The 10,873-nt window shown below is 34.5% G+C and overlaps 1 protein-coding gene across 2 annotated transcripts; it reads right to left on the bottom strand.

Moving 5' to 3' along the window:
- Positions 1 to 996: 996 nt before the first annotated feature.
- LOC145634698 (QWRF motif-containing protein 2-like) lies at positions 997 to 8,070 on the bottom strand. 2 transcript variants are annotated; one of them, XM_081686097.1, is made up of 7 exons: positions 7,639 to 8,070; positions 6,348 to 7,513; positions 4,454 to 4,573; positions 3,439 to 3,555; positions 3,261 to 3,350; positions 1,505 to 1,612; positions 997 to 1,415 (listed from the first exon to the last, which is right to left on the bottom strand). In XM_081686097.1, exons 1-7 carry the CDS (start codon positions 7,718 to 7,720, stop codon positions 1,356 to 1,358), a joined length of 1,743 nt encoding a protein of 580 aa, XP_081542223.1. In that variant the 5' UTR covers positions 7,721 to 8,070; the 3' UTR covers positions 997 to 1,355. The 2 variants fall into 2 exon arrangements, with proteins under 2 accessions (XP_081542223.1, XP_081542222.1); XM_081686096.1 differs by having other exon boundaries at positions 6,348 to 8,070.
- Positions 8,071 to 10,873: the final 2,803 nt, after the last annotated feature.

The following is a 10,873-nucleotide window of genomic DNA, read 5'->3' as shown; positions in this document are numbered from 1 at the left end:
TATTCGGGGGAGGGAATCATGGGTCATTGCCTAAGGAAAGGGGATGCGAAGTCAAGATGTCGAGTAGCCCCAAAAAAAAAAAATTGATTTTTTTCCGATTCCTTCGCGGAATCTATGAGATGCTCACTAAGGAGAGATATGAGATTAGTAGGGGGAACGCGGTAAGACCGTTTGGGATGAAAGTGGAGTGTGATAACTAGTTCCTATGCTTAGCATATTTATGTTTCAATCAACCTTAGGTATCTTATAGCGTGCACTCCCTTACTTGTTTAGAAAGATTTGCATTCACTTGTGCTTGTACATTTGCAAAAGTCCTTTCATGAACATTTGTTTGCTTTTCTTGTATTTTGTTTTCTTTTTCATGCTTTCCCTTGTTTGTATTATTATGAGAGTTATGGGTAAACTCTTAGGATACCCTTACGAGAGCATCACTCGTCCTCTAGGGCGATCTAGGGGTTTAAATGGCTTGTCTTTAGTTGCTAAAATTGACCGTGATTCCTACGAAAGTGAGTTACCTATTTGAAATATGTGACTCTACCAATCAAATAAATCTAACAAAATCCCATAAAACAACAAGTTCTTTAAGCATATATCACATGTAATTAAAGTACATTATGTACACAATGAAAACATTGCTAGCAAAATAAACAAACGAAGTAATAAACAAAGGGTTAAAAAGAGCACATTTGAGCATGAGGGATAACTCAAGTGATTAGAGCTTTCTTCCCGGCTTTAGATCTTGAAATAAATTCTCATCACTTGCCCTTGTAGTTCTCTAAAAAAAAGGCACATCTAACTCTAGATACACTCTCTTACATCACACACTTTGCACTTGGGCAAGTAAGATGGTTTTATTTTGTGTGCATAAGCTTTGTTTCAATTGTGCAACTCACAAGTTGAATATCTCAGGCAGTCAGGGACTCAGGGTTAGTGGTTTAGTGTTCATTTGAGTTATTGTATCAATGCAGAGATTTAGGCATGATCTTCTATCAGCAATGGCACAAATATGAAAACTAGGAACTAACTCAAGTGACTCAGAAATTACACTATTTACATACACCATCTTTCACCCATCCATAAATGTAAAAGATAAGAAAAGCAACCGTGGATACAACTGATTACATTAAGGATGATATCGCTACTGGAGATACTGCTTCTAAAAGACATGAAACACGACTAAGCAGATCAAAAAAAATATGCCAATCATGATAGCCAATCTAAAGTTATCCGTCCCTTCTTATCTCCAGTTGCTGCTTCTGACTACCATCAAAGAAGCTGTCCGTGTGTGTGTTAGCGGGTTGTTTTTAAAATCAATTGTCAATCCAGGATTAGTACTACAGACGTGTTGTCACTTGTCAGGCTAAATGTGAGCGGTTAAGCTGCAATGTATGCGTCCTCAAGCTACAATCTTTGACCTGATTTCCAACAGTAGGATTGTCTGTCAGATTACAAAATTAAACTTTGTATATATCTAGAGAAGGAACACCAAGTTTCGGGATCTAACCTGCATGGCGGCTAACATGGACAATACTTCCTTGCTTTTTTCAAGCAAGACCCTTTCTTTTGTAGCAATATTTGACAGTTCAGCCACCAATGAATTCACTTCCTCCACCTACAAATATACACAACAGATTAGGTTTATTCATATAAGGATCAAAATAACACTACCGTAAACTCTGCAAAGGGGCATTAGAACTTTTCACAAGCCTTATCAAATACAAATATCTATTTACTTGGCTTCTGAGCCAAGAAAATTAGCATTCATATAAACAACATAACAACAAAGCCTTAGTCCCAATGATTACCGCTCATATCACAGTAATAAATTTCTTTCCACTACTTTCTATTCAGTTTACCATTAATACACTATATACAAAAGTTTTTGCTCTAAGATCTTGTCAGCACTCTTGAGACATTAATCCATTAAGATGCCAGCTACAGATGGCCTTTCGCTTTTTCCAGATCTAGAGAGATACTACGTTCTTCTAGGGTGTATTGCAAAATAGCTCTACATAATTAATTAATTAGTCATTTTTATCATCACCATAATCTTTTCCACACATTCTAGGCCTGACTAGGTTTACTAATAGGTATTATCTTCAGGCAGGAAACAAGAGGTAACATTTGGTGCTAGGATATTACATTAACACTAGACAACTACACCTTTCATAAAACATAAACCTTTTGTGATGATTTTGCCTGAAAATCATTACCTTTTTGCTAAATTATCACCTACTTCAATATTAGGCTTTATCTGAGTTGTTTAAATTGTTTTTAAGAAAATAATTATGGAAATTTGGCAAATTATGATCCCATCAGCATACCAATAGTTTGCAGGAAACTATCTTAACACAATAATTAGTACTACAAAACTGAACTCAAAAGCTATATTTAATGTAGTATGATACCTTTGGTTAAACATTAATTCAGAATTAATCAATTTTGTTCAATTCTCAGTATTTTAATTTATGAAGTCAAGTTATTTCACTGTCACCATGTATTAGAAAAAGTATAAAGTCTACACCTATTGCCATGTATTGACCAATGAAAAACAGAAAAGTTTTGTTTTCATCAATGAAGTGAAGGGGCCAGCTGAAAATGAAAGTTTATATTAGTTTGGCTGAGAATTGAGGCACTGGAAATAAAAGCTTATATTGGTGAGGAGACTCAAGAAAACATATTGCCTAAGACATATCTAGATTTTTTTTTTCAATCATCATTGAATATTTAACCCCAAAAAGATTTATTTATTGAATACCTTATACTTTGCATATGCAAGCCTATCGCATGATAGCCTCCTACAGTACATTGATATGAAATGGGGATAGGGACTTGGATAGGTTCATTCAATTTATCCATCTTTCTCAGTTTGGTATGAGTAAAGAAAAAGATGGAGATGTGCAACAAATTTAATAAATGCCCTTACTGCACTCCATTCTTCTGATTAACGGAACAATTTTCTTGTCATCCTCATGTCTTACCCCTCCCTCTTAATTTCTTATATACCACACCTCCCTAAATATAGAAATAGAAATGGAGGGATTTTTTTTTTTTTTTTTGGGGGGGGGGGGGGGGGAGGGGGGAGTGTTATTCCCATTTATAGCCCCTACACACAAATACATGGGATAAGGGTGAATTGAGATAGTAAATCCTTATTCCTTATATATCAAACTTCCTTTTGTAGTTTCCAAGCCTATATAAATTTGATATGGAGCAAACAAATGGAATCAAGGGGAACATATGATAAGCAGAAACTCTACCTTAGTCAAAAGAGAGCAAGTTGAAGAAGCCATGGACTGCATTACATCGACAGCTGAACCAACAGCTTCCTTTACACTCTGAATATCAGCCTGTTAATGACAATAAACAAAAAGATCATTACAAAACTCTACGTATCCATTATTTCTGCACTTGCATATTAATATATGTACAACATACAGTTGCTCCCCCAACTACTGGAAGACGAAGGGTGCTAGCCTTTAATGCCTCAATAGCTCCTAGCAAGGAATTGGTGTGATCTTTATCCAGAAGGGACCACTCTTCCAAATATGCCATCTACAAATGAAATGATGCAAGTAAATTAGTTCCTCACAACTGACCAAGAAGATAGCCATACAAACATCAAGTAGACTTAGAAACTTACAAAATGTTCAAGGAAAAAAAAAAAAAAAAAAAAGAGAGAGCAAAACCTATACCAAGTGGCAGAAGTGGCTTTCTAAAAATTTATAGTACTTAATGTAGAAATTGATTCTTACAAACATGTGTTAGTGTATTATACAATGGCATCAGTTGTAGGTTTATAGTTACTTCCATTTTGGAAAGGAAGGAAATGACACTTTATCAGGAGCAGGCTGCAAGATAATGATTGAGAACCTCATCTTTCCAGCCTCAAATTGCTTGAACAATCTTTGCTACACTTTATAGAATAGTTCAGACTAAACAGTCATCAATGAAAAGTAAAAATATTTTAACTTGTGTTTATGACATCTGGTCGATAAGTGCACTAATGCAGTAAGTGAATACAAAGTATTGTTTTACAGTGAAAAAGCTATCAAAAAGTATATATTGTACCTATGCCAAGTTTTCTTAGGCAGTAGAGGGCAATGGGGCATCTGACTGTTTATCAACTAATACACAATACACATAACAATACTAGATTTCGGAGAAGTATTTCCTAAATCACCACCAGTAACAGCAGTGAAACTCTCAAGCCCTCCAAAAGTTGAAATAACAATAACAATTAGTCACTCCATTCTCAAGCTGCCAAAGAGTTGAGAATCTTAAGATCCTAAAATATTAACAAACAATTCCACGAGAAAAGGATAGATAGAATCTCAAATCAGCATACGAAATAGTAAAAATACTAGAGAACAGCAACGACATAAGATTAATAGCACATAAAATGGTGCAAACAAGGAGATAAACAAAAAGAAGGATGAATAAGAATTTATACTTGTCCCCGAAGGATGGAGCTGAGCTTCAATTTTTGCCTCAGTAGTTGTACTTGTGTTCTTTTATGTCTGACAGAGTCACGTAAAGCAGTTATTGCTATCCACGCATTCCACAAATTTTTCTGCAAGACCCAAAAATATCTTATAACACACATATGGCAAAAACATTAAACATACAAATACTAATAAATCACATGAACAAACAAACTTTCCACAAATTCTAAGCAAAACTTTCAAATCGATTTACTAGAAATATATTGAAAAGACCTAAGCAGTCAAGTTAAAATTTTCAATGTAATAGTAAAGTCATATAGATGAAGTTCTTCACAAGTCAGATCAAGTGATCAGCCACTTTGCACACATTTGTGTTAGAAATACCAGTGCAAGGTTAACACTTGACGGGACAGGACAGGACAAGCATAACCTTCTGCAGCGATGCCGAATTAATCAAAGAGGGGAGTCCAATTCCACCTGGATCTTCAAATACAAATTTTGTAATAAAATTAATTGTTTCTTACAGTCTACACACCTGATAGTTACAAGTCATACATTATAGGTATTTGCAGGTATCGACACTTATCTTTAGCTAGGTTTTCTGACTTATTTTTAATACACTATTCTTCTGATGCAAATTATTCACAAACTTTACCTGCTGTAATTGAGCTTCAGGTATGACACAGAATAGTATGAACTGAGTACTAATTTAACCTTCCTGGTCCACCAGCATTATTATAATCTCAACCCTTCCTTCCAGGTATTAAGTACTCAGTACCCAAGGGAGCAGGATGAGCCATAATGTAAACTACAAGAAACTTTCTCTCCGATAACAGCAAGATTGACCCAGAGAATTGCATATGTACATAGAGCCTTTGAAAGTCTTCCAACTAGAAATTGTTCTACTCTTGTTCAATTCTTTTTACTATTAGTAAGCTACAGTGCTCAAGCATGTAAATACAAGATTTTCTTTAGCTTTCTAAGATAGACAACACTCACAACAGCTTAATTAGATAGGTAAGACAGAGCACAGAATTTCTCTAAATAGATCTAAGCTGGATGAGATGACGAATCTCAAAAAGTCACATGAAAATAGAGGCTTCTGCTTCAAAGCAGGCTATGTTTGCTAAGCGCAAAGCTGCAAAATCAATTGACATCCCCTAAATAAAAACATACCTTACTATTACAGTCAATTAAATATTCAAGATCTACTGACTCCTCAGTCCTCACAAATGAAAATTGAAGGTTATAATCTTGAAGCTTGTATATCCAAGATCCCCCCCAGCCCATATCTATTAAGTCATAAATTAAGTATGACAACACTGACATACTTTGGATAAAGTCATTAATGACAAAATCCAAAAAACCTGATTATTATATTTATTTCTATCTTTGTTCTTAAACTAGCGTCAGGAAATTGGACAAAAGTAAATGTTTTACCAAAAGCCTTTTCGCCCAACCCCTATGTGTTTCACAAAATTATCTAAGCATTAATATCATATAACAAAAAATGATATGCACATTGGTGAAAACAAGACAATATGGAAGAAGGAAGAAAAACAAAAGGAACTTATTTTAAAGCCTATGCTCACCAATCAGTAACAAGTACAGCAAGGTTGTATTAATAGTCGATGATTTATTTAAAAAGGAAGAATATTACTTCCCTTTTCATCTCCATGTCAATGAGCTCTCTTGAGATGGGATTAAAATTAACATATAGTTCCGCCCTTCTCAATGAGGGGAAAAGGGCAGAAAAAATAATTACATTAATTAGTAACAATATCCATAAAAAAAACTCCCTTGTTGCCTAATTCTGATAATCGAATCAAGTATGTTTCCTGGTTACGAATGTATCATTTTAAGATAATTCAAAAGAAAAGTGCACAAATAATGGTAGTGTACCTCGGCATTCTGTCTTTGCACTGATAAGGCAGCATCTGCTCTAGCATTAACAAACCGCCATTGTAATTGTCTGTTATAAAGAAGTCTCAACTGATGGGCATCAACAATTCGATTCTCCCCAACCTTGCCTCTTCGAACATCAACTGCAAAGCTTAGAACAGATGGTGTATCCCACGGACTACAACCGACAGAGCTTCCAATGGAACTTCTCACCCGAGATGGACTAACTCCCCTCATTGGTGAAGATATTGGTGTGTTCATAAGCTTACTAGGAGAAGCTGCTCTGACAGCACCTCGAATAGGTGATGACATTGCCCTGGGAGATGACATAGGCCCATCACTGAACTTTCTTGACTGGCTTAATTTCGGAGGGGCAGAAAACTTTGATGTAGGACTTGGTGACAACCCCAACCCAGGATCCTGTAGTCTCCTTAACCGCATATTAGTCTCCTGCCAGAACCTTGCCGAGACTACAATACCACGAGGCACACTACGCCCATGAGACCCATTATTAACATCCTGCGCTCCAGAAGTGCTACCAGAAGAAACACTGTCAGTATCCGAAGCTGTAAGATCAGACGGAACAGAAGAATCATTCACAGAATTCTCATCCATAGCACCCCTTATCCCATTCAAAACATCACCATTACTCGAGTCAAGGTTCAATATCCCATCAAATGACGCCCTTCTACTCTCATCAAGAAAAGAATCCTTCAATGCCCTAGCCACAACACTAGATCCAAGATACTCCTTACTCTCGTTATTAGAACAGTCTAAACTCCTGGACAACATATTCAATTCCCGGTTTCGAGCAGGCCATCGTTGCTGATCACCAGGCTTAGAATTCGAGTTCGAGTTATCAACTTGATCTCCACCTCCATCAACCTTCCCCTTTACAGGAGTCCCTCTCCTCCTCTCAGGTGTAGCCTTCCTAGCACTATTACTACTCCCATTACCCTGATTCACAGCCTTAGTCTTACTAATCGGAAGCGAAAACGATTCCCCTTGAAAAGAGACAGATAAACTCCTAGTTGAAGTGACTAAAAGCTTAGTGGCAGCTGAAATTTCACCAGCATTGGCAACAGGAGTAGGTTTTACAGTCCCAGATCGCCTCCGGTCCACAGATTGCGACCGCTTCGGCGTCACCGGAGTTCTATTGTTTCTAGCTGTTACAGGGGAAGGAAATCTTCTAGAAATTGAAGAAGAAGTTGAAGTACTTGAAGTTGAATTAGTGGTAGTTGTACTAGTTGTTGTGCTACTATTTGCAGAAGAAGAAGAAATTGACATATACCTTGAAGGAACTTCTCTGGGTCTGAGTCTTCTGGGTTGCTGTTGTTGCTGTTGCTGTTGTTGTTGCTGTTGATGAACACCATTTTCTCTCTCCTGCTGCAACAATGGCGGCCGAGAATTTGCTGGGTTTCTATGAGTACCAAATTCAGAAATGGCAGCCACCATTATCATCTAAAACAATTTAATAAAAACCCCAACTCACATTGTATAATTGAAGACCCAAAACCACGAATTCAGCAAAAATTGTTGAAATTTCACGAAGATTTAAGATACCCAGATGAAAATTGAAGCAGATTTAGCATTTCCAACCCAGAAATCAGCTTTTTTTCCGCCAAAAAAATGTGGGAAATCATCCAAAACTCTGCTGTAATCTTAAATTCAGAGATAACCCCAGAAAAATTCGACACTTGTTGAGTAAATTTCTGGCAAAAAAAAAAAAAAAAAACTCCAAGAACAGGAAGAAAAAAAAGGAGTGTAGCAGTGAAGAGTGGGGTCGGTGAAAGAATTGGGGCAAAGAAGACATAAAAAGGTAGAACAGTGGATTAGAGTTTTATTTAGTTTGGGGTTTTGTGAATCTTTGGAGAGACGTTACGTTAATGATAGTTTTGTTTAATTTGTTAATAAGTGTTAAAAAAAATGAATGATTTTGGTAAAAGGATCCAAATGTTTTGGGAGTATATTATTATTAGTAGTATAAAGTTTTCATTTGTTTTCATAAGTTCATTGAAAATGACTACAATACTTGTGGTGGATCCATGTATACAGTGTATTTGTGTATATGGTTTGAGAGTTTGGATGCATAAATGTCATTTCAAAAAAATAAAATTGTTTTTTGGTTGAACTTTTTGAATTTAGAAAATTATTGAATTAACTATTTGCACAATTTTCTTTTGAAAAAAAGACGATCATGTTGCGTATTTTCCATACAACAGTTTGCAAATACGACAAATTTACTTCAATATTGTATATTGTTTGAGCTTCTGGCATATTTCGCTTAATTACATGTGAAATGACAACTAAATTATTAGATGATATTTTAAATAGTAATTAATAAAGCATACCTAGTATTTGTTAGATATAAGCAAAAGAATTTTTTTTTAATTAATGTATGTCAATCAATCAAATCTAAAGGGGAAGGGTAATCAAATTGTAACTTTTACTTTTAAAAATACCGATAGATATTGAATTTCAACACAATTTATGTTGAAATTATAACCATATAAGCGTCTAACTCTTAAAATTTAGATTGCCAAATTTTGCTTATCGATTCTAGTATAGATTTAGTTCATGCATCTCTCCAAACTTTCTTTCCATGTATGGTATAGACGTCTATTAGTATGATAACCATAATTTTTCAACATAAATATAATAGTGGGCAGTTGTGGATAACTTATTTATAAAATGTGGTACACGATTGCCATTGATACATCATCAAATTCATGGTTATTGTTTAACACCCTAGCTCCCATAACGATCACATAACTAAATAGGGATAATCCGATTCCATGATTATATTACCACACTCAAGAAGTTTTGTGATCATGGTAATGGAAAGAATAATTGTTTCAAATTAGTTACCAATGCAAACTGGAACACCTAGCTACTGGCCATATTAATGATAAGTAGGAATTTTAAGTCTCAACAGCATGTTCTAATTAAAAGCTCTTCTCCTCCTAAGTGAAATAAGAGATTGTTTGTTGACCTAGGAATTGAGCATCCTTAGACCTTAGCCATATGTAAATAAAGACAAAGAATGATTTGTGAGTTGGCCTTTATTAACATAATCTTATTGTATAGTTCCATGTCTTGAAATTTGGGGAAGTATAGACGGGGCAAATACAAATTTATGTGCCAGATAAATTAATTTTTGTTAATATGGTGACATTTCTGTAAATTTATTAAAAGAGCGTGGTGATTTATTCAGTATTTTTGGTTAGCTGTCCAATTATTATTTGCAACTTGCATTTAGGAAATTACACATGTACCCCTCAACTAGTACATGAAAAATGCATGTACCCCTCCATTGGACTTGAAATGACAATTATACCCTCAGATAAACAAAATCTGGGGAATTAACTAGACACAGCTCGTATGTATGTACACGTGTGCTTAATTTAAATTAAATTTCCCCCATTCTAAAAAAAAAATCGTACTTGGTAAAAGTTAAACATGAAATAAGGTTCAGCAATTACATCTACGCCATGACCAATAGATATACAAACAAAAATATAGTAACATAACAAAATAAAATCATTGCTATACAAAAGTGAAAAAGAAGAACACGTTCAAAGAAACCAAACCAAAAAATCATGAATAACTTTGGTAAGAAGGAAAGGAATAATAGAAGTATAAGGTTAAGAAAAGAAAAGAAGAGAAAGAAAGGGAGCAAGAAAAAGAGAGATCGAGAAAAGAAAAGAATAAGACAGTGCATCTTAAACAACTAAACTTATCAAATCAAATTGGTTAAAGCTTGGCTTGCAAATGTCATTAAAAAGGCTACACCACCTTATTATTATTAATCTAATTTTTAATTAACCTTTACAAAACCGTGCAATTTTTATGTGACATCATTTACTTCACCCGCATTTCATGAACCTTGACTATAATTATGCTAATAATTAACTTTAATTATTCATTCACTTTATATAAAAATTATTTTGCTAATGCTAATGATGGGTGTTATTAAACTATTATTACATGCTTTAATTAGCCTAGTAATAATAGTAATTAGATTGTTTTATTGGTAGTTACTCTTGTTGTAATGTTGTTATATTATTGTCTAATCATACTAACTCATCACTAATGACATGATGATAGTCAATTATAAATCAATCTTTAGTAATCTAGTTAAGATTAAGAATAATAACAAACTTAATATATATTGAAACCAATGGCTCACCATGCATGTATAATGTTTCTTTCAAGTCGTTGTGAGCTTTAAAAAAAGGTAGTTAATGAGGACTATTAAGGACATTAATCTATGGTTTTATGCATATGAGACATAAAAGGTTGGTATAATAATATAATTAAGAAGGGTAATTTATATATATCCGTACTAAAGAGTTGACCTATATCAAGGACTTTGATCCAATGTTAATTTTATGGAATTACTCATAAACTACGTAATTAATATCTTGTCAGCATGAATTGAATGTATCAGCTAACAGTAGAGGCCAAAACTACCAAATGAGTACTTCAGTATATATATAACTTATTTAATTTTTACATATGTGTAG

This window comes from Chenopodium album, chromosome 6 (assembly GCF_948465745.1).
Source record: "Chenopodium album chromosome 6, dcCheAlbu1.1, whole genome shotgun sequence".
NCBI lineage: Eukaryota > Viridiplantae > Streptophyta > Magnoliopsida > Caryophyllales > Amaranthaceae > Chenopodium > Chenopodium album.
Note: the sequence above shows the minus strand (reverse complement) of the source record. Positions and strands in the feature narration are given on the sequence as shown.

Bases quoted from the DNA above. Each gene is read 5' to 3' on its own strand.
- LOC145634698 (XM_081686096.1), bottom strand. From the start codon at position 7,808: ATGATAATGGTGGCTGCCATTTCTGAATTTGGTACTCATAGAAACCCA. The intron at 3,351-3,438 runs GTATGTTGTACA...TGTCATTAACAG, and splicing joins CAGTAGTTGGGGGAGCAACT to GCTGATATTCAGAGTGTAAA. The intron at 1,613-3,260 runs GTAGAGTTTCTG...GTATATTTGTAG, and splicing joins CTTGCTCTCTTTTGACTAAG to GTGGAGGAAGTGAATTCATT.